This window comes from Taeniopygia guttata, chromosome 2, assembly GCF_048771995.1.
Source record: "Taeniopygia guttata chromosome 2, bTaeGut7.mat, whole genome shotgun sequence".
In the NCBI taxonomy this organism is placed as follows: domain Eukaryota; kingdom Metazoa; phylum Chordata; class Aves; order Passeriformes; family Estrildidae; genus Taeniopygia; species Taeniopygia guttata.
In genome coordinates, this window is record NC_133026.1 from 101,190,548 (window position 1) to 101,215,005 (window position 24,458).

A 24,458-nucleotide genomic window follows, 5' to 3' on the forward strand; every position below is an offset into this window, starting at 1 on the left:
AGTGATGGGTCTGGGTGACCAGCAAGGTAGAACCTTTCTAAATGTCAAACTAATCAAATGAATACTAACTTGGTAGCACACTTCACAGAAAATAATAGTTAGAGATTATCCTTTTTATAGGATACAGAATTCCTGTTACCTGCTGCAACACTGTAGGCAGTTAGTAAACATGCTAATCACGAGAGTCTGGGGAATTCAAGGTGGAGAGCTCAGATGCAAAGAGACACAATCCCCAGGCCTGCAGTGACTCCAGCTAAGTATTATGATCATAGGGAGTACATATTTGCCTGAGAGCTGTCAGTGTGGAGCAGACTCCCGTGTCAAAGGCTTGGATAGAGAAGGGACATCAGGCATAAAGACTGAAGACTTTTTTTCCCTCTGAATTTGTTTTTCACATAGAATCCTTTCTCCATTCTATTTATGATTGCAAATAAATGCATGTAACAGGATGGTCTAATATGAATGGCTTTCATTTAAAAAATATAAGAAATCTGTCTTCTTTTTTTATTTGTATTGTTAGGATAGTTAATATATTAAATCTACAAAGGAAAAAGCTAGGATATATGGCAGGGCTCTGACACACAGTCAGGGTACAGGAGATGCCAGAGAAAAGTTAGTATGATTTGATTTCAGGCTTTTAAAAACAAGCCCAGTGACAGGAAGGAACTTTTACATTGTTTTCCCATCATCTCTAAGGGAAACATTAAATACATGTGCTAGTTTCTTAAATTATTTCAAGGAAACAAAATCACATGTTCTTGTTAAAAGCTTGACAGAAGAGTACAATAGATGTGCTCAGACAAGAGGAGCCTGTAAATTCTGCAAACCATCACATCCTGATAGATGTTTCTGGGCAAACAGCCACAAGAAGAAATAGGATTTTTCACTGATAGCATCTGTCAACAGAAGAACAGTAATCACGTGGCTCATGATTAAATTTAAATATAAATATAATGGATGAAATCCACTGTAATTACTGTGTAGCTAGACGGATTTACACAAGTATGATTCTAGGTGATTTAACACAGCAGCACAGAACTCTCTTGGAAAATTCACAGTTTCCATTCTCAGGGCAAGATATATAATAAATGGAGTAGTACCTGCTTCTGCTGCTGCAGTAATTCTGCAGTCTGCAGCTGTGGTCCATGATCAGTGCTGTCCGGGGTGGGATGCTGGGAGAAATCCGTCAGTGCAAACACAACGTCTTCTTCCTCCTCCTCTTGCTCTGCATCATTTGCCTTCTGCTCAGACGGAATGCCAAAGTCTGGGAGGGTCTCGGGGTGCTCGATCTAGAATGAAAGAGGGAACACAGGAACACGCTTTTGCCATTTACCTCCGGGGCCAGAAATCTACTGAAGGACTAAGGGAAGGGACTGCATCTCTGTGGTGGCATATACTGACTTCAACTCAGGCCACAGAACTGATCTTTGGGTGATACATCACCTACTGCATATGTGAACACATCACTATGCAGGCCTGCAACACAGGGAATTTATGCAACTGAGATGGGTCCAATGTCACATGATGGATATAAACTATCACACATTAATCAAGAACTGTACAAGACACCGGTGTATTGTGCGATGAAGTAATGGAGATTAGGAAGTATCCAAATCTATCATTTTATATTCTGCAAAGCATGTGCAAAACATGGCTCCAATAAAGCTGGGCTGGTAATAAATTAACCAGTCAAAAAATCCAAACAGTCAAGAAATGAAAGATTTTTGGTATTAGAAGATGAGCTAATTTACACAGAAGCAAATTAACATAGCTGAAGTAAAGTAGAAGCAAATTATTTCTAAATAGCAACTCATCTCTTGTTTCTGACTCATATTACCACCACAGATGAATCAAAGATGTTCATCCACCCTTTATCTAAGAATACAAACATTGGAGTATTCAGCTTAAGCACACTCTGACCAGACCTGAAAGGTTACTTGTACTGCCAAATGCAGCAAACTTTGAAAAATACTAGGTATAAAAGGACCAGAAATACTGAGAAAAAATACTTTGTTGCTTACCAGATGGCTTCAGAATTGCATGAACCTGCAAAACAAATCTATTGTTCTCAAGAATTTAGTATAAAATGTCAGAATGGGAAAACATTTTAGTTTTTTTTTTTTTTTTAGCTAAGAAGCAAATGGTAATTCTAGGTGTGCAGCTCAACACTTCTTCCACAGTGCATGTTGGCTGGTAACCACACCCCGGCTGAGATGTGTCAGCTTGGGGATTCCAGGTTGTCATGTACTTCTGAAATTCCTGATCTTGATTTAGCCTCTACTTAGAAAAGCACTATGATGACGACTGGTGTATTGCTGCTGACGGCGGCAGACATGTGTATGTAGAAGGGCAACAAATGAGGATGATTCACTGTAAGTTACCACATGAAGCTGTGTAATTCTCCTGCCAGCACAGAAACAGCTTCCCTCCATCTGTATTGCTGAAGGCTTTGTAAAGAACACACTGTGCACAGGATGAGAAAAACAACAGCACTCAATCCATCTAAACAGATTTGACTCCCTCACCTTTCTAATGTGTGTTTTTTTCTTTCAAAAAATTACTCAAGAGTCTTTTTTGAGACCTAATTAATTTTTCCTTTACTGTGTGAGAGTATTTCAGGACCAGCTGTTTGTACTAGTTAAGGTTTTAGCTTTAAAGATGGGTGATCTGTAACACAACATGCAGAATCTACTTCAGCACAAGCCAACAGCAGCTTTTCAATGTTTAATTTGAATCCCCTTTCAATATATGTGCAATTTGAAAGCTGCTGGTGCCACATCATATTTCAAGTCTACACTTAAAGAAGGGACATCCCAGTATTCATCTGGGTTATTAAGGTAAGACAGTTACCTCTAACGTGTCCTCCCCTTCCTCCTCCATTCGCTTGCCTTGCCGCCAGTGTTTCAGCAGCCACTTCAGTTTGACATACAGGAGAAAGGTGTCCTGCTTGAAACGCCTGAGTTCCTGCTGCAGCAGATTTTTCTCCTGACTCCAGGTCTTCTCCTCCAGTTTGTTCTGCAAAGTCAAGCTCTGCACTTCCAAGTCTTTTCTCCGCAGGGTCTGCATATGCTCCTCCTCCAGCTTTAACGGAATAACAGGCAACACGTCAACAGGGGGGTGTCCTGGGGCAGTCTCCAGGACTTGTACTTCACTGGGTGAGGCAAACTGGAATTTCTAATTTTCATCAGTAGTGAGCAGCTGTTGAGTTTGGCTCAATAAATTCTTCAGCAGTTATGACTGCTGAGGAAATTAGAGGATAGCAGATGATAATTTTTTCTTAGATAACCATATGAAAGTAACCTGCTGTGGAAGTGGATATTTACTTCAAAGATGCACAAGACCTCTGAAACTGGTTAAACATTTTACACCACTTGTATTTTCCTCCCTCTCTTGATTGTATCTCTGCAGTAGGTACCCGGCAGAGCCACCAGCCCACACTGCTGCACATATCACACCTATTAAATGCATTTGCAGCCATTTGTACAAGGCGGGACCACAATTGCCCTTCAGACAACCTGGAATATTTGCCTTGCAACATCCTCCCACAGGCACAGTTTCAATCTGCCCACAGTTGCTACGTCTCCCTCTGCCTCTGGAAGGGCAACACTTCTGAAGAAAACTCCTCCAGTGCCTCAGATACCACTATTGATTCCTCACTCCTTGAAGGCATCAGAATGATACCACAGTAAACAGTCTCTCATTCTGGCATGACTTTATCTGGGACACAAGCAGGAACTGAAGAGACAGGAACAGATTGCAACTCAGCATTTGAAATGTCTCAGCCTTAGTACTAAAATCACCAAGAAAAGCTCATTCTTTCGAGGACATGTACAACTACACAAGTTTCAATGCAAGGCCACCTGAAACATCATTCTTTAAATGTGACTTCTCCCTCAATATATAAAAAAATCAAACCATGGCATGACCTACACCCAACAGAACTTGTACAAGTTAGTTGTACAATATCTCATATTGTGCATAGGTGAGAAAGTATTTCCACTTCAACCAAGCTGTGGCTTCTCCATAGATGAAGAAAATGCAGATGGAAAATCAGTAGAGTAACTGATAACAGGTGACAGTTCCTATTTTCCATTCTGCAGAACAACAGCCTCTCCTTTTCCTGACCAGCTCCACAGATAAAATCTATGAAAGCCACAGTACACTTATGACCACAACAATCCAAACCATTGGAACACACCCTGCAACAAGCAATGCTCACATAAGAAAAAAGAATGTTTCAGGGATTAGGACTCCCTAGCAATAAATACTGCTAAGAAATATATGTTTGATTTTCATGGCAATATTCACATGCTTCTGAAATAGGCTACCAGTCCATATGAGATAGTTTCCTAAGGACTTGCCTGCCATCTAAATGATGTGCTCCAGCATAATGCAAATTTTTAGCATCTATGCTACTATGCCTTAAAAAGTTCCTTATTAAATTGAAGTTATTTACAGTAGTGGCTAGCTTAAATGTGTTTAAAATGAAGCTTAAATGCAGTCTGGAACAAAATTAGCTATAATGGCTCCAAGAAACATACACACAACTCCTAATAACACTCATGGAGATAGTACACTGCTAGCACACATCAATTTGATGTCATTAAACATTCCTAAAAATGAAAAAGTAAAAGAAGGGCTGATTTTAAATTTAGATTTTACGGGAAGAAAGAAGTAGATTTGATGTTGATGACCATTCTCCCATCAAATAAAGTTATAGTTAAATACAGCAAAAATCTGAGTAATTTCCACCAGAAATTCTGGAAGATGATAAAAAAAGAAACATTATCAACAGAACGCGCATAATCTGGAAAAAAATGAAGAACCCAGAAGATGCTTTTATTCTTCTATTTCTGCTGGCTATCAACATGAACAGCTAGCTTTGATTTTGGTGCATTTTTCATCATTTTGACAAGCTGTTGTATTTCAAATCCCTGTGGTCATGAATTCTTGCAGAAGACCCTAGTGGAGGTAGATTTGTAGAGTATTATTATTTTTCAGTGGATAGCAATTGCAAAAGAAAAGAACCTTAAGAGACAGGCATAGCTTCCAAAAAGCTTTCACAGCTGAGGCAACTAGGAAGGAAATCAATTGACTGGTTGCCTTCAAAAGCTCCAGTGGAAAACTCCTGTGGAGATCAACTGGAAATTAAAGCTAGTTATGAGAGATACCAGTTGGGCATAAAGAGATTAGTTGGCACAAGAAAAAAACCTTTACAGTATGCAACAATTATGCAGAATTTAGTCCATGAAGTAAATTTAAAAAGAAAACTTTAGTTAAGAGCCAAACAGACTGCAGAAATTAGCAACAGAATTTTTTTGCTCTAGGAGCTAGAGATCACAAAACAATTGACTAATCTGTTCCAGCCTTCAAAAGAGCAGGGGGAGCTCATGTAAAAAAAAAAATTTATTCACCAGCTATTAATAAGAAGACTGGAAGCACTGAGTACTGAGAAATACAAGAATGAATATCCTGATTTGTTTCTCAGCTATGTGTGCATAGCAACTCCTCTGACTTCAGAGAGGTGCTGGATTTTCTTTTGGCTAGGAGGAGTCAGAATAAGGCATGGAGCCGAACTGAGCTCCCAGGGGTCAAACACACACTTCCCCAGGTCACAGAGAGCTGAAGGGTGACAGGATTCTCCATGCAGTATTTCATGACTCTACCACGATTTCCCCTGAAGAGGGAAGGACAAAATTTCTCTCCACCAAGCAGGGAAGCCAGATTCGCAGTGGCAAAACGGGCTTGAGTTTAGATTTCCCTGGATTCCAGATTCTTCATTTACTCAGATGAGGTCACACAGGCACAGCCATCAGGACACAAGTTCCCACAGTCGTGAAAAACAAGGCTCACGTCACACATCATGGTCATGCATCTCTCCCAGGTGGGTTTTGTATTTACCTGGATGATCCTTTCTGTAAACTTCTCTTGCTCCTCTCGGTGAACTCTTGTCTCCTGCTCAAGCTGAGCCTGAAGCTCCTGTATCGATACATTCTGTACAGGTAAAACATGGGAATCCCTGAGCTGATCAGCAGGACAAAAGGAAAGGCTTAGCAGAAAATGTGTCTCGGAGGTGTAAAAAAAAGGAAAAAGAGCCGCAGGACAGACATCTGCACAAGTCAAGATTATCAATAGTTAAAACCAAAGCACAGTGTGCAAATAAATAACAATGTCCTAAATCTGTGTGGGAATTTCCTGTGTGGCTTCTTCTGGAAACTAAAGCTGGAATGTTCGTGTTACATATTGGATATTCTCTTCAGGCCTCTGCTCTGGGCTTGGACTTGAAGAGCTGAGATTCTGTTTGCAGGATTACATATTTGGTGGTGCATTTCTTCATCATAATCAAAGCTGTAAAATTTTAACACCTCTGCATAAGATGAATCTAGTGCATGCATATTGAACCTAATTATTCATTTGCAACAGTTTTGATAGGGCAGTTAATAGGATAGCATTTATTAAACCAAGTATACATAAGATCCCTTTCTTCAGATACAAGACAGTTCTTTGCACAAGTCAACTTCATTCTGTGATTTCTACACAAAATAATTACAGAAAAAATGCCACAGTGATAAGCTGTGTGAGCCTGAGATCTGACCAAAATAATTAAGTATCCTCCCTTTCAGGCCCAATACTGTTTTAATCTTCATACCTTCAATTTGATATTCTCATTAGGTTTGGCATCCCATCAACTTTACTCCTGAAAGTTACTTAACTCAAAAATAAAGACCCAAGAAGGCAGAGTCAGATCTCACTGTTGATACTATAGTAATTAATCCTGTGGCACTTATATTTCTGATCAGAATTTTCAGTGCCCTTCACTTTGTGTCTCTCACATTGGTGCCAAAACTGATTTATCTGTACAAAAGTGATGCTTGGCTGGATGCCATCCTCTTCACGTGTGTGACCACAGAAAGCACTACAGCACCAAACTCCTACTTCCCATAGCAAAAATGTACTTAAAGACACAATTGCTTCAGGCTTCGAAGTGTAATCCCAAATTCTCAGCTGGCTCACATTGTGCGTGCTCCAACCTCAGCAGCTGCAAGGACATAACAAAGGTCATGGGACTCTCTCTAGGGCTGTGTTGCCATTTCCCTGGCAGCATCAGCCCCGGTATCCACCTTCTCGCCACTCCTCCCAATTTCCAGAGCAAAGCCAGCAGCTGCTGCTGTTCAGGCCACACAGCCCATGTTGGAACATTTTGGTTATTCAAAATGTAGTTCTCCCTGGAAAAGACATTCCTCACCCCTCCTCTAGGGAAAAATGAGATAAGGCAAATGGTAGTACTCCAAAAACAACCTGCAGGGCCACACTGCTGAAAATCAAAAGGGGACCTACATAGACTTTCTGGGCCCTACAGTGCCTTTTTTACTTGAGTCATCTATTGACTTGTGCATGTCTATTTTGTACCTGAGGAAAAGACACTTCCATCCCTCTGAAAGATAAAGTGACTAAGAGAACATTACCTGCCTTATCAAATTCATCTGTCTCTGTAATGTGTCTGCAGACATTTTGTAGTGAATAAGGTCAAAATTTGGATTTGAAAAGAATTGCTTGTGATGAAATTTGTCAGTTTTGCATAATAATTTGTAAATTCTTAATTTAATTCTCTCATGCAATAAAGGAAAATATACTTTCATCAGGAATTTCTGCACTATTTTATTCTGATCAAGCTTCTTTAGGAATATGGCAAACAAAAAACCAGTGTATCAGTACATTAATGCATAATTTTTAAAAAATCTGTTCATCCCCTTATGGATTCAAAATTATCAACCCATCCAATTTTTTTTTATAAAAATGTAGCCCATGCAAGCCAAATTTCAGGAAACTTCACTGCTAGGATTATGTGGGATCTGTTGGAATTTCTAAAAAGAAATTAAATATATCATAAAGACAGATGCAGTATAACATGCACACTAAGTCAAAATCACATCACAACTGCTTTGCCTCTTCAAGGACAATACATTTTTGTAATTCCTAAAGTAAATTTAAATTGAAAAGCAGCTAGTGCATAAATGCAGAGTTGCACACTTTATTCCCTTCCAATGCAACCTGAGAACTCTTCATAGTCTATAATAATATATAATATAATTTCTACCAGAACTGTTGGTATATCTCAACTGCTCAAATCAGGGGAGGTAAGGCTGCTTAAGTGCGTAATAGATTGCTGCTAAACAATCTATTAGGATCATGAATGAATAATACTTAAAAATGTATCATGTAATATTTGTGTATGCAGTTCAAGCACTTGATACTGCACTGATAGATGTCTGGATGTTTATATGTGGAAATCAGTCCTCTATCATAAAACCAGCAGGCTGTAGTCTGTGGCACAACTGTAGTTTTGTTTTGTTTTGAAATGGAACATTACTACAAAATGGTCACAACAGTTGAAAACTTGTTATATTCCATTGTTTGCTTCCTTTGTTCTCATTAAGGAGTGCACTACATGAGGAACAGAAGACATCCTGAATACGACGGCACTGCACAACATGCTGACATCACAGAGCAGACACAAACTCTCTACAACAAGACGTACAAACACAGTACCATGGGAACTATGAGCAAGTGCTACTCTACCACAGCACCACGGAAACAGCTGCACTTCATCCACAGCTCAACACCGACTAACAGCTTCCCATGTATCCCAGTTATTGCATTACCAGACACACTTCCACTCCTGTCCCCTCAGACAGGCACTGCCAAATCCTTCTGCTCAGTCCTTTTATCTCACCTGTTATCACTCCAGAACAAGCTAATCCATGCTGATGCCTTTACCTCAAGAAGATGCACAGAGAAAAGTCATCCTGGGGACTTCACCACCGCTCTCTCCCAGTACCGACCCCTTTCCCCCCCTCTCAGAGTGCTGACAGCTTTTTAGGTTACTTTGCAGCTCACACAATCCCACATATCTGCCATTATTTGTTTTTACAAGATTGCCATCCAAGACAAGCTATGGCTGGGTTTTATTTGTCTGCTTTCTCCATTTTACCGGAGCTAATTGCAACCTCAATTCGCCTGCAAACTTAATAAATTTATATGTAACAACCGTGAACATGAAATTTCATGGAATCTTTCTCTTAAGCTTCTTTTTTTTTCCCCCAGAAACGATCAAACAAAATAAGGCCTGAGGAGGCAGGGTAGAATGATGCTTTCCAGCATTAGCATGCAATTCAAAGCAAGCCAAAAGATAAATGCTTTATGCTGCTCCTCTAAAGCTACATTATCATGCTTTGATATTTGGACCTTACATTTGAACACATAGTTTAAAAATTGCTACTTTTTCACAGATTGACAGCTGGCCATTGCATGTGTCAGAAAGAAAGTTCCAGTGCCTTTTGTTATACTTTTTACGTGCAATTCACATCTAACTGAACTCGCAGAGGCTGTTTCTAAAGATGTACTCTTCTTCTCATCCCTTAAAAAAATAGATGACATATATTTCATTTGCTTGTGTAGAATAGGCAGCTGTGTGGTTATTTGTCTGTGCTTATATGAAAAGTCTCTGAGTTTGGGAAAACACAGAACACTTCACTCCAAGTCTTTAAAAATCCATCTCATTGTATGGATAGTATACAAAGTCTCACCAAGTTCAGTTGGGACTCAAATATCCAGATTTACATCATAAAGGGTCTTTTAAGCCATTACACTGTCAACCTCTACAGAATCTTACATAGCAAGAAAGAATACAATACATCAAAGTAAATTATTCTTGCATCCCCTAATCTTGGTGGGAAGGAATAATCACAGCATCAGTTTATCTTTCTTCTTCCCACAGCTTTGCACTGGAGGAATATTGGACATAAGACATACAACTTTCTATGTGGTTCTTGGTTGTTGTTGGTTTGGTTTTTTTTTTTTTGGGTTTTTTTTTTGTTTGTTTTTTGTTTTTTTGCTTTTTTTGCCAGAAATAAAAAAAGCCACAATGTGTAAACCGTTCACTGTTGCCTTTCTGGAAAAACAAAACATTTAACCAGAGAAATGCATGTGCAAATGTTCAACACATGGCTGGGAGCTGCTGCAAAAACCATCCAGCTGAAAAACACTCACATGGAGTTATGAAAATTGCACAGAAACAGCACCAGTTAAAAAACAGAACTGTCAAAATATAGATCAAAATCTCCTCATCCATCTCCTCCAAAATTCATACATACAGAAGTTTTGATTCAAAGCAGGTGGTAAATTGACTTACCTAATTTGCACATCACTGTATTTGGTTGGTCCACACTTAACCCAGTAATCAACTTAGAGTTATACATTCCTTATTGGCATGATAAGTAAGGAAAGTGAATAAACATACTAAAAGTGGCTTAGAAGAAATTATTATATGCTATTCCTATTTTATTACTAGACCTCACGGAAAACTTGTTGTTTAAGATATGCTCTCACCTTCTCCAGCCTATCTGCTTTTATTTAAAATCTCTGGTCACAATTCACTCCTTTTACATGATTTCCCTTCAGTGGTTCTTTTTCCATAACCTATGAGTGTCAGAGATTTTATGGTATTTTTCTACATAAATGTGTAAGTCTTTAAAAGCCATGTATAAAAATAATCAAAATCTGAAATGTAAAGTGCTTTTGCCTTTGATATACACTCGATCAGGAAAAGGCAGAACTGAGATCCTCTGAAGGAATAGAACTAGGAGATACAGCTCCAGTTTAGAGCACCCAGTATCAAATGTACCAAGTCATATCTGGTCATTTGAAAGAGTGAAATCTTTCTTCTTCCAAATGTCTTCTTGCTTCTGAATAAACAGTCAGAGATTGCTTGAGGAAACTGCCTTTCGTTTATGAGTATTCCATTAGCAGAAATCAGCAGGTGAAAAATTATTTACTGTTTTTTCCATTGGTTTCCATTTTGCTGCCATAAGATATTTGCTCTGTGTTACCTTTTTTTGGCTCTCCTGTTTGTTTTAGTGAGGGAAATTCTTACTAGTTCATGTGCTTTTTCCTTGGATAGTAAAGAATGATTTCCCCGTCCCACCACGACAGAGCTCTGCTAAAATAATGAATAATGGATTGAACATTGACCCCAATGGGCTCCAGTCTCCCACAACAGCAGTTGAAAGGCTTGTTTCAGCAAGAAAACAAAGCCCTGCTCTTAAGGCAATTTCAAGATATAATTTCCCTTGGACTGGGATGTTAATCCAGCTCTTTAACACGCAAATACATTCTAATAATCCTGCACTAACAACTAAAGTGCAAAGCCCAAACAATGGCACATGTTTACAGTTAGACCTCAGGGTAGTTTCAAGCACATGTCTGTCTGCATTTATTGTATTTAATAAAACAACTAAGCTCCCATGGTGCTAATTTTTAAAAATAGAAGGAATCACTAAACAGAAGATCTTCAGCATTGTTTGTAAAAATTTTAATTTAAAATTCAGCTTGAAAAAAAGTAAATTTAGATAAATGGGCTTGCTTGAATAGAAAGAAAACCTTTTCCTTAGTGAAATGAAAGACCAGTGCATGTATTTTCACTTCTTAAGTCAAAACAGAAGAAGAGTCATGTGTATTCATACCCACTGTAGGCATTAAAAAATTTGAGTCTCCATTTGGAATTTCTGTGATAATAAAAAGATACCTTTGGTATTTCAATAGTATTCTTTTCTGCTCACTTATCTGGACCAAAAGAAAAATAGCAGTTTTTGCTAGTGCAGTGTATGAAATAAAAAAAATAAAATAAATTAAAATACTTAAATTCAATAATAAAATTAAACTGAATAATGAAATTGAAAATTATACCTTTCAAAATCATAATCAGAAAGCTTCTCCTTCACTCGGGTTTGACTACTTAAGATTTCAAGATTTCCACAGGCCGCCTACCCACTGAAAAGTTTTAGATTAAAGCACTGTAATAGTATTTTTTTCTTAAGTGATTGTGACTGTAAAAACACCTTAGTCTTCCACATTTTCTCAAGTTAGACTGTTTGAGCCCTAGCTTTGGTAATATTTTGAGCACATCTGGTCCTAAATTGGGTATTCTCTACCTTTGATTAGGCATGAAAGGTGTGAAAACCTTCCCTTCTCTGTTCAAGTACAGTTTACTGTACATATTTTATATCTCATCCCGTCCTGGCAGAGGAAAAAAAAGGTATTTTGCCAAAATTCGCCAAATCCCTAATCCTAACAGAGGGCATACATATAATAACATATTATAATAATAAGAGGCCTTAATATAATAACAACACTGATCTAAGATAAGGGGGAACCAATAAATATGACAGAATTAGAACAGAAATATTGTAATATTGAAATATTGCTGGAGTAATTTTCTGATATGATCTACCATAACTGTTGAGCAATATCAATTTCTGTTTGCAAAGGGATCCATGCTGAACAAGATTTCTCTCCCTCACTAGCCCCTTTCACAGCTGAAGAAGAGTTACTTTACCCTTCAGTGAGAGTGTTATGGTGTCCTGGATTTATCAGATAGCCTTCCTGAGGTCTATTATCACTATTAGAAGTGAAAAGTTGGAAGAGACGCTGCTGAACAAATTTATTGTTCTAATCTTACCAAAGATCTGTGCTGTCAGGATATTTTAAACCAAAACAAGCAAAACCAGCAAAGAATTACCTGTTTTAAGAGGAAGGGCCACTTTCCCTTTCATATTCACATCATCATGATGTTTGTCTATCAGCTATCCTGATGTTTTTATCTTCCTACCCCTGCTTTCTAGGTCTTGCAATTGGTTACTTGCTAACCCAGCTGTCCTAGCCAGCAGTCCCCTTTCTCCAGACTGAGTTTGGATTTCAGATCTATTAAGTCTTCTTCATGTGTCTTTAGAATTAAAAGCATGCTAAGATTCATCCCTCACTAGAAGATACTCTAACCATCACAGTTTCAAGGACTGGCTTCCCAGTGGCCAGCAGAAAAGTTTCTCACTACTCCAAGCTCATCTTTATGGAGACCGATTGGAAGTTGTTTTCTTCATGACCAGTTGCATTGTCCAGACAATCTGTGTTCATGAGAAAGCAGCTAAGGAGATGTTTAATGAGGCAGATATGGCCTCTGCATGAATGAAGATTCAAATAAAAACTGATTGATGCTTTTGACAAATGGAAAAATACTCACCAACCCAAGGAATGGAGAACTATGTTTTAAATAAACTTTTTTGGAAGCTGCAGGGTGCTGCATTCTTGCATGGTGTTGAGAATCACCATGCATGCCAGCATCTACTGACAGGCAAAATGCAAAGCATTCCATATCTGCAGACTTTCCAGATTTGAAACATCCAACAAAGTAAAACCTAGAAGCATGGTCATATATCAGGGGTTACAACCTTTTCTGGAGATCTTTCATTTCTCTACTTAGTTGTAAAGGGTCTCTGAGATGTACTTTCCCCCTTGGCAAAGCTACTTGGAACAGGGTGATGGCTTGAGAGTTAGGAAAAATTTTCTTCTTTGAAACTGCACGGGGCAAATGAGATTAACCACAAATTTCAAAACAGGGGTGCCGTGTTTGGTCTAATTCACTCCCCCAAACCCTGGCTTCTGTTACTCATCTCCTGGCTAAGGCAGCAGGAGGCAGTGAGTAAGGTGGGCTGCTTTGCTGACCTCTAGACTGAAACAGCCCTTGTCTCCTGGCCTGTAGAGTTTAATGTCTCCATCAGCTCTGCGGTGTGGGTCGGTGGTGGCTCGCTGGTGGCGAATCTCTTGCTCCTCTCCACGATCTTGTTTGAGCTGCCACTCCATCTGATCCCTCAGTTTGGACTGTTAGATGCATGGGCGGTTTATAACAAAAAAACAAAAGGACAGGAGGGAATAAAGAAAACAAAAATGGGTAAGGTAGACGACTGAAAAACTACAAGACAAAGAAAAGCGTGAACAGAAAAAACAACTTAAATACAGTGGCATAAGAAAGTGAAGAGAACAAAACCAAAATGAGGATGAGCAAAATGATGGGCTGAAACATCTGAAAAGCAAAAAAGAGAAAGAGAGGAAAAAAGAATGCAAACACTGGTTATGAGGCGCATGCAATGAGGATGCATGAGTCAAACCAACAGCAAGCATACAAGTCATGAAGGATATGGGACACAAGGCTCTTCCTTCCTTACTTGTGCGGTGCAGAAAAGCCATATCCAGTGTGGCAGTTGTGGCAGTTTAGACATGCGCCCATGGGCAACGCTTTAGGCAAGGCAGTCCTTCGCTGGCTACAGAGCTTCTCACTCGCTGCTCGGTTAGGGGAGTGAGCTGTAAGCAGGCTTTTCAAAACACATCACTTAGAAAACTGCATTTGGTTGGGTTCTTTTGGCAAGGCTTTTGAGAACATGCCTGACCCTTTTACAAAAGAGCATAATAAAGACCTCCTCACATTTCTTAGCAAGGCTTCTAATTTACATTCACCAGTTTTGTTTTGTTTTTGTTTTTTTTTAAATTAATCTCCTTTTTTTTCATGGGGAAACACTGCTGTTACAGACAAAAACAAGACAGATCTCTTTAACACCAAAGGATTAGCCTTTTTGCCACGAGGAACCGCCTCTGAATCAAAGGAGTTGTGCAAATAAATAAAAGAAAAAAAACCTATAAAGTGTTTGTTTAACATTACACACTTAATACACTGCGGGTCTGAAATCATAACAAAGCAGCTGTGAGGAAAATTAGCTCTAGGGTAGCAATTGCCAGAAAGAAAGAGAAACGATAAAGAGAAAGAAGGCAAATAAGAGGCTGACCTACCTGGAAGTCAGTTATTAACTCCTTCCCCAGGTTACCAATGGGAGAGTCTCGGGACATGGAGGTCATTGTGGATAGGAAACTGGAAGACTCTGTGAGATGGGGAAGAGGGGAGAGGTCCTCCATCTGCTCCTTAAGGCCTTCTCCAATGTGATCAATCTTTTCCAGGAAGGTCTGAAGCTCCTTCCGGAAAGCTTTCATCCTGGAGTTGACAGTGTCCAAAAGCTCTGGTTCATGCTTATCATCTCTCCTTTCCTCACCACCTCTGAAATCCTTCTCAGTGGATGGGCTGCTGGTTACGTGCACCTTCGCATCATAAATCAAGCTGTCCGTATCGGTGATAAGGCGCTCCACAGTCCTTTCAAGTCGCTCAGCCTCACGTTTGATGTTAATTAATGACTCAGTGTCCTCTTTCACTCTCATGAGCTCGGTGGAGCACAGGTCACTGACTTCTGATGGCTTCCCACTCCCAAAACCTGATGTCTTCTCATATACTTCTTCAGAGTCACTCTCGCCCCCAATGGGCCCCTCTCTCTTTGGCTGTGGTGGACGACCATCTTCGCTATCACTCTCTTTCTTCCCAGCATCGCTGTCGGCGTCGCTGTCCCTGGGGCTGGAAGTGCGCAGGCCCAGGTGAGAGGCAAGATCGTAACGCTGGACGTTGGACATAAGGACCCTGTTCTCATACTGGAGCTTCATCACTTTTCCACTCAGCTCATTGATTTGTGACCTGGCTGACTTCAGCTCCTCTTGCAAGGTCCCACCACCCTTGGATGCTGCGTCATCCAGCCAGCCTGGCTCCTGGCCTGGCTCGAACTTGAATTTGTTCAGCTCGTTCGTTAGCTGCTTGTTGTGATCCTCAATTTCAGAGATTGACCTCCTCAGCAGCTCTGCTTCCTCTTCCACAAACTGCAGGTGCCTGCGTAGCTCTGTGGCTGACTCCACAGAGTCTCCGTAGGGTGAGGTAGGAATGCTTGAAATGTGGTCCCTGCTGAGACACTCTTTTTCATACTGGCACCTCATATCCTCCATCTCAGCTTTAATCCCCCTGTTCTCCACCTCCAGTTCCACTATTTTTCTGCCCAGTATGTTGGCTTCCTCCTCCACCAGCTTCAAACGAAGCTTCAGCTCAGCCTCCCTGGTGCTGGGTGGGCCCCCTGCTTCCCCAGTAGGCAGGGGACTGTCCACATCTCCATAGATGGACTTGTACTTCTGGAGCTCCTGCTCCAGTTCGTCCTTTTCCCTCCCCAGTTTGGCCATCTTCTTTCGCATCAGCGCTGCCTCTTCTTTGGCAAACTGGAGCTGGCACTTCAAATCAGCACTGTCCTCCTGCCAAGAACAATCAACCCCCCAGCCCAAGATTATATTACAATAGAAGCACAACCAGTATCTTATTTTCCAAAATCTCCACCTCCCCTTCCTCTGAGCCACTTCTGTTAAGTATGCAAACAATTCACAGACAGAGCTGCACAAACCACACAGTTGACACATTTCATGGCTTGGTCTTAGTTAAATTGGCAAAGCAGCTTGACCAGAGTTAGAGGGAGAAAAAAAAGTGTGCCTGTGCAAGTGTTCAGTGATGCAAGAGTGCCAACACAATGTTTTTTCTTAAATGCTGAGCAAACCTTGTGGAAAATAATGACTCAAATGAAAAGGTTCCATGATTTGGTGGCACTTTTTGTTCCATTTATTTCTTGTTCCATTTACCTTTAATGACATGCTTGTTACTCTTAAGCACCATGAAACAAAGACCACTTGGATGAATTTGCTCATCATAATCTCAAATTTTGGGCTCTTTCAGCTAGAAAGCATAACAAAGGTCTGCTAAACTGCATGGTTGCCTTGAAAAGTGAAGACTTTAATTACTGTGATCTCAAAATGCTGTGAAATAGATGAAATTCCTAACTTGCTTTCCAAATATGAAACACACTGTAGTCTCTACTGCTGTTATTATTAGGACAGAGCAGATTGTGATCGCTGTTTCTGGGATGAACAACTGTTCACAAGGGAGATCAGTGAAAACATGTGAAAAAGGGAAGAAAAGTTCATTAAACCATGTTTACATCCAAATCCATCCCATGTGAAAACCTGCATTTTTCAGGAAGTACCAGGGTATTGAATGACTGTTTGGGATTTTTGGTGTGTGTTGGGCTATAAAAAGTACTGCATCTCATCTCAACTGAAAACTCCAGTGTGTATTGTGCTGAAATAAGAGACAAGGTTAAGTAAATTCTAAGCCAATGAACAATTTCTTTGCATGAATCACTTTCATGAATTGTCATGGAGATACAGGCACTTGGCCTCAAAAGAGACACATTTATCAGCATTAGCAGTATAATGGAAGGCAAGCTTTGAAAGATGATCTCCTGAGACAGCAGATTTTATCATTGTTGGTAAGCCATGTGGACATATGTGCAATTATATATGGAAACTTCATTTCGGTCTCCAGAGCACTGCTATCTTTCACAAGCACCATTTTGTTTTAATTCCTAATAATGGAAACCAAATTCAGAGGAAAACATGACTGACTTTAATTGTTCACACGATCAGGCTATGAAAAAAAATTACAAAACTAATTAGGCTCAGCAGTCAGAGGAAATTATTTAATTTCAATAGCACAGATCCTAGCACACTGGTCTTGTATGTTACCTGGATTAATTTTGCCATATTCTATTTACATAAATACTAATTATGACTTAATTTCAGCTCTTAATAACTGAACAGACACAAAAGGGATTTGTTGTATACTTCTGAATCCAGTAAGCTTTCTGATTGATACTGCCCGCTGCAGATTGTGACTTTAAAATGTTAAAAAGAAAAGAGTTAACTTACATGTTAAAAACATGATAGAGGTAAAAATTAGTCAAACTTTCTGTTAATATGTGGTTTTAATTGACAACCAAGAGCCAAACACAACTGTAATCAGCTCATGGGTTAACTGAAATTTTGGTCATCATGTTTCTGGCATCAGAAATGTAAGTTTTAAATTAACTCAAGCAAAGTACTTATGATTGATTAGAAGCAGAGCCTCTAGAAGATGGACCTTCTATCCCCTCTATTGTCTCCTTGCATACACATTTCCCTTTTTCATATATATATTTATAAATTGCTTTTCTCTTTATAACTCAAAAGTGCAAATTAAGAATCAAATTAAAACCTGGAAAAATCCTATACAGCCTCTGCAGTCACTCTGCATTTTGGTTGCTCTGGCTGGATAAGGCTGTATGATAAAAGCATCATCTTTGTCCAGGGCTGTGCAACACATTACCTCTATTTTTCCTGTCATGGTGAATCAGTTTATCTCCAGAGCTCTAGGTTTTGCTTTGTGGAAATACAAAGATCACAAGGAAAGTTACAGTCAGACCAGTTCTGCACATCAGAACCCACAGGTGGGATAATTACCCCATGTTATTTATTTATTTATTTGTTTGTTTATTTATTTATCTGTTAGTAGCTGGTCTGACATTTTCTTTATTCTGTCTTTGTAATCCTGCATTCTTTACCCAACTTCTTGTCTGCCTTTGGCTTCAAGAGCCCAGCTGTCTGTGGCAGTAGCTGGTGCCTTGCACCTCCCCTGCTGCAGGCAGCTGGAGTGATGCCCAAGGGAAGGGGCAGCCTGCCCCATTCCTCTGCTCTGCCTGGGAACACCAGGGGCCTGCTGCCACTCTGGGGTCAGAGGGACTTCCAGCCAGATACCCACTGCTCTTCAGACAGTACATATAACAGCACTTGGGACAACAGACTCAGAGCTTTGGAGCTTTTGAAGAAAAGGGAAAGGCTTCGATGGGTTTAGGGTCAGGGGCCCAATGTTTCTGCTCAGCATCACTGCACGACTCAGTGCATCTGTGCAGTTAGTGTGCTATTTTTGCAGGAAAAAAAACACTTTAAACTTCTTTAATGGTGTTACTTTATTGACAGGTTTTGTCTTAGCTATTTTTTTTTTTAAGGACTAAATTTTCTAGCTTTGGTTTTTTTGCAAGAGCTGAAACAAGCAAGATTTTTTTCATTAAACAAACACAAGCCTCATACAAAACAACAGTGCTGACGGATGTTAATCTTGTCTACTAAATAGGGATCCCATCTGGAAAGGTGAGAAAGCTCTAGATCCTCCTCACTTCCCTGCCAGGGAACATCCCATTCCCCTGACAGCATTTTTTCCAGAGGAAAAGAATGGTCAGGAGAGATTTATCAGCCAGATATAAGCATGCCAGAAGGGTAGGACTCCAACCTTCATGCATCTGTCCCTCTGAAACTTTGTGTACAGAAATATCACTGATTTCTTGATCAGTTGAAACCAAGTAGAAACAGTGAGAGGGTGAGACACCCACACAGGCAAGCAGAATTTTGACATATAAGGCAAACTATAGAGAGGCCAAATCACCAAAACTAAGAATAGCTCATTATTAGTTAAATCGTGAATGAAAAGACAGGAGAGGGGGAAAAAAAATAAAGAGGGAAAATAGCCTTTCCATGGTTTTGGAGAAACAAGAGGCTCAAATCCCAGGGGTTGAACATGAGCAATGGCCTCCTGACTGTATTAAACAGCCAGTATGTGGATGCTTTCCTAAAATGTGTACAGAAGGCAAATCATATAGAAAGAAAGGAAGGAACAGCAGTGCAAAGATGTGACAGTCACGGTGTGGTCATGGACTTTGAGAGATCATTAAGGATAAATGGGAGTTAATGATTACTGATGGTGATAATTTGCATGCAATTGCACTGAGGCTCTGCATGGCACTTCAGAAAGATGATAATGGGTAAAAGAAGCAGAAGGAAAAAACCCAAATCCTTCCCTACAGAGTCTGCTGTCTAATTTAGACAAATGTAGAATGTGGAGATAAAGAAATGAAACATATAGGAAATAAATTAACTTAATTATGCAATGTAAATGCATAATGCGTGAGAGATGTGATGAGAATGAAGAGCTGATCAAAAATTTCCCAATACAATATTTCTTTTCTGGCAAGAAGACACAAAGCTAGATAGAGGCCAACACCATCTCCTCTACCACCACCACCAGCTCAAGGGAGCTGCCAGGCAGAAGACTGGTAAGCGATTTGGGGTTGCGAGTCTGACGACAAGGCAGTACAACCAGCACCCAAGCATCTGGCTGAGTGCCAGCACTCCTACCTTGCGCTGGAGAACCACTTTTCTTTGTGTTTTGCCTGGTGCCTGGTATTTTCCAAGAGGCTCCGTTTTGCAATTCTGCTGAATAAAAACTTTTTTCTTCAATACTGCTATAGGTGGGAGAGTGCTACTACAAATTCTGCTTTTACACAACTTCAAGACAATAAACTTCATGGGCATTATTTACTTGGTGTGTCCTGTGGTGAGTGTGAAGTTCCAGCTAATTTTCATGACGAGCTCTCAGTAAGTAAAACCACCAGTCTTGCCACATGCTATACATATCTGTACGCATGTGGATGCACAGAATCTAAATTGGAGGCCTTCTCAGTCACAAAATAATGGGTGTTCATTCTAGGTACTTAGGGTGTCTGTCCCTGAAGAGCAGCATTTTGAACCCTTTGGATTTTGTATCAACCCTTTTGGGCCATGCCCAGGACCTGGCAGCTGTTTGACCAGGTCAGGCATGTGCTGTGATGTGCCGTATATTAACCGGCAAATATCTCTGAATGGATGCCTGGGTTTGGAGACAGCTATGGGTAATATCCTAGAGTTGAGAGAAAGCCAGGACATGCACATATAGGCTGGGCTACGTCAGTATTTAAAGTTATTTCTTGATCTTTATAACCCTAAAGAATTGGTGAAGAAAACCGAATGGCCACCTTGCAGAGTGCTGATGCAATGGTTTTCATTTCCAGCCCCAAGTCCTTTGCTTGCAAGAGTTATGATGTGTGTGTAGAGGGCAAAAGTTTTTCTCCCCATGTGGCTTCTGGGATCACTTCTCTTTGTTGTGAGTGGTGCTGAGCTCACACTTGGTTACTCAGTTAATTTTGTGAAGTCGTTTTTAAGGCTTTCCAAAGCAAACTGTAGCTGCTCTTAATGCCTGGATTTGGGCAGAGGAAACAAGCATGAGAATCCATTCTCTTTGCACAGCTCTCTATTTCCAGGAAAGAGGAAAGGCAGGACAGTGCTGCTCACAAACCCCTAAGGACACAACTGTGCCTTCATGTAGCATCATTTGTCATTTACATGTGTGTGGGCATGTGTATATATTTCATCCATATATTTTACATACTTGCAGAAAAACAAACTCTGACCTGACTGACAACTTAAATAATTCTCCATAGCAAGTGCCTTGTTTAAAGGTATGATTAAGCCATGCTTGTGTCATCTTGGTGAGGACGCTCAGCCTGCTGTGTCCTGGGAAAGCAGGCTGAAGTGCCCTGGCCACTGGCCAGTCGCCTAGTATGCCCACTCAGCTGCCTGCCCTACCCCCTCAAGTTCAACATATTGTAGTGATTTATTATGGTTTCTATTACAAATCAATGGATTTTAAGACTAGACAACCCATAGGTCTCCGCAGTGTACACTGAGCCTGCCAAGGGGGCGGCAGGGGAAGTGCATCCCTTCTCTAATGAAGGCACAATGTCTCTCCTGGCTCCTTTCCCAGCGAGGTGAAATAGTATCCTCATCTCCCTGGCTATAAACAGTAACTGCGCTGGTGCTGGGAAAAGCTTTAACTCCTACAGTCAGAACAAAAAGCAGAGGAAACCAGGCAGACTGCTTTCCTGAGAAGGACTGACCAACAAGATTCCGATAAAACCCACGTCCAAAGAGAGACTGAGTGGGCAGCTTAGGCTCTCTGAGGTACCTCAGCTTTGGGGAGCACAAGTTCCTGCAACATCAGGGAGATCAAAGGAGACACGAGAGCTCGCAGAGTGTCATTGCAGTGTGTGAACTGCATTCCTGCCAAGACACTCATTAGCACAAAACCTTTGGCACAATCTATAAATTTAGTTAGTCCCTAAGCTGCGATCCAATTATTTTGTGAGGCAAGGTGATTTGCTCTTCTTGTAGCAAACCTGCAGCCTGAATCAATGGATACAAGCACAATGAGCCCGAGAAGCTGCGCAGTTTAGAGACTGCATTTTTGTCCTAAATTGCTTCTACATTATCTCTGGGAAGTCTCAGTAGATTAAGGCCTAATTGCACTCAAGTTAATATACCTGATGGCCCTGTCAAAACCCATAAAAATAAATTTTGAGCTGTATGATGTGATTTTGCTCAAAGTTGCTCAAAGAAACCATACCTGGGTAAATGTCTTCTTTTCTTTGTGGATTTCTCTGCTGCCTCTTCTCTTCAGGGAACTCTGCAACAGAAGTAACACTGTGTTATTGATAAGCTAAATACAAAGCCTGCAAGTTTAGCAGGTTTCACCACTATACAATTAATTTAGGAGAGAGAAAGAAAGCAAGAATATTCTCCTGAACAGCTGGAGATTTAATTTTTCATAATAATCCTTAGAAGAACAAGATGATCAGGTCCTTGTCAGTGAATCTTTTAATGCCCAAAATTTCCCACCAAAACAAGGAATAAAATCAGTTTAAAACTTCACAGAGGGAGGAACATTCCCCTAACCCCACCCCCCCCACACACCTTTTTTTATATGGACCACCACAATTTTTGGCTAAACTTTTTTTTTGCATGGGACAATGATTCATGTTTGATTAATCCAGGGCAGAAGTCCAAGAATCTTACTCACAGTCGATGTGAAACACATGGTGGAAACCTCAGAGGAAAGCAACCCCCCAAAAAAATAGGCAAGGACATGCAAGTTTAAGCTGTGTGGCATAACATTATTTGTTAATCCGTGCTAGCAAATATACTGAGGAGCCCAGGTAAAGACTAAATGATTCTCCAGGTATTTTTGAATTTACTTCATAAACCAGGTTTTATTGGTTTTGCAAATCTTTATATCCCTTTATAAGCAAATATTTTGAAGACATGGAAATGATGAGATCATCACTGCTTCACTGAGAAACCTCTCATTTCCCAAGTGGAAAAGCACAGTTTTCCTGAGCACCATCAGGATATTACCAATGTTTACTTATGTGTCAAGACTGGTTTCCAAACCAGTGTGAGCTGGGTCTATTTAGAAAAGGCATAAATTTGACACTTTTCAGGTTGAGGCATCAGAGGGGATCAAAAGGTATCAGTGGAAAAAAAAGCAGAAAGATCGGAACGGCAGCATTTGAATTCAAAGTGTGCCGTGTTGCTCTGTCTGTGTCCAGAGCATGAAGGCAAATACTCCCCAGATCACCCCGATATTCTGACCTCTTTTATTTTTCCAGATGAGGTAAAGCCTAGGCTGTCATGGGTTGCCCATAGGTGGCAACATGCATTGCCCTCCTCCTCTGGTCCATGTGATGGAGCAGCATCCCTGAACCAGCGCCTGCTCCCATGTCAGGTGGGCTAATCCCAGTCTCTGTAACCCACACTAACCCAGCACTTCAAACCAGGAGCAAAGAGGAAGGGACAGGAGGGAGAGGCATCCTGTTAATTAGCTAAGTCCAGTCTCGCGCCCAGCCATGAGCTAGCAGAAAACACGATGCGAGCTTGGGGACCAGCACACACACCACACACAAATCCCAACCAAAAGCTTTTCCTGGCTTTGTGGTTTCTGCCTGTTCAGCTATGCAGCTACTGCATATTATAATTATTGCACACTAAGACAAATCTCTCCTTCTACTCTTTGTTATACACAGATAAGTAGTTAAAACCCATTCATACTCAGCACCATATGCCCAAGACATACTACAGTTTATTTTTGCTAATCTGCTCCCTATGTTAATCCAGTGATTTCCGATACCTAATGAAGCTAAGTAAGAGAAATGTCTTCTTCTGGATACTGAAACAGTTCAATAAAAAAAGACTTTAAACACTAAAATCATCATATGAAAACCTGTTACACAAGCTTAGGAAGGATAACAGTTACTGTTTTCTCTCCCTTTTTTGTTTGTTTGGGTTGTTTTGTTTTGTTTTGTTTTGTTTTGTTTTGTTTTGTTTTGTTTAATGTGGTGTTATTCTGGAAGCAGATATGTAGCTGAAAGCAATCACCAGTCAGCAGCATCACTCCCTGGCACACAAGGAGGGCTCATTCTGGCTGAAGAGAGATGGGGCATAGCCCTGATCCTCACATGTGACTTCTTTTCCATGTGACTTCAAGCAAGTACAACTTGAGTGAAAGGAAGTTGTCTAGATCCTGCATTTAATTTGTAAGCCCTTACAGTCAGGGATGGGGCTATCAATTTCTGTCGAGGCCTCAATGCCTAGTTGTAGCAAATGCTAGAAATGAAAAGCCTTGTGCCAAATGCTAAAAACCTCTTGTTCATACCTGTAGGCAAAAGGTTACACTTAGACACATCCAGCTTGAGAAGCTAGCGGATATAAACACACGGACTATGGTGTGCAAGATAAAGTAATAAAGACTTTTGTGTGTAGTATGGGACAATACTTGGAAAACAAGGGGAAGGGAATTAAAATTAAGGTAGATGACATGGATCTCAGGATGAGAAACAGGTAGGTAGCAATCTGGCTTTGGAAACTGTAAGCTCCACTCTTCACTGAAACAAGGAATTTCACAGATCCAGACTAACAGGTTTGTAACATATTGCCTCATTTTAAGCATTTTCACCTGTGCCGTTTGGATTTGCATGAGAACAGCTTTGTAATCAGTGCTCAGGTAGGAGCATTGTATTTCCATAAGGCAGAGACTCAACCTAAGGCTGAGTCTGTCCTCAGTGTAATAAAAAGATGGGAACATTTACCTTTGGGGACTGCAGTGGATTACAGGGAGAAACTTCCCTCACATGTATCAGTGG

At 40.4% G+C, this 24,458-nt stretch overlaps 1 protein-coding gene across 11 annotated transcripts in view; it reads right to left on the reverse strand.

Moving 5' to 3' along the window:
• The window catches only part of MTCL1 (microtubule crosslinking factor 1), a 102,647-nt gene that overhangs the window by 25,889 nt on the left and 52,300 nt on the right, over positions 1–24,458 (reverse strand). For 2 of the 11 annotated variants that reach the window (XM_072924510.1, XM_072924507.1), the window contains exons 4-10: positions 21,887–21,946; positions 19,804–19,881; positions 14,677–16,002; positions 13,558–13,713; positions 5,902–5,994; positions 2,851–3,081; positions 1,101–1,289 (exon numbers count right to left, since the gene is read on the reverse strand). In XM_072924510.1, the coding sequence (XP_072780611.1) occupies positions 1,101–1,289; positions 2,851–3,081; positions 5,902–5,994; positions 13,558–13,713; positions 14,677–16,002; positions 19,804–19,881; positions 21,887–21,946 (2,133 nt within the window). The remainder of the gene's footprint in view (positions 1–1,100; positions 1,290–2,850; positions 3,082–5,901; positions 5,995–13,557; positions 13,714–14,676; positions 16,003–19,803; positions 19,882–21,886; positions 21,947–24,458) is intronic. The other 9 variants (XM_072924513.1, XM_072924509.1, XM_041714697.2 and 6 more) reach the window with 7 other exon arrangements.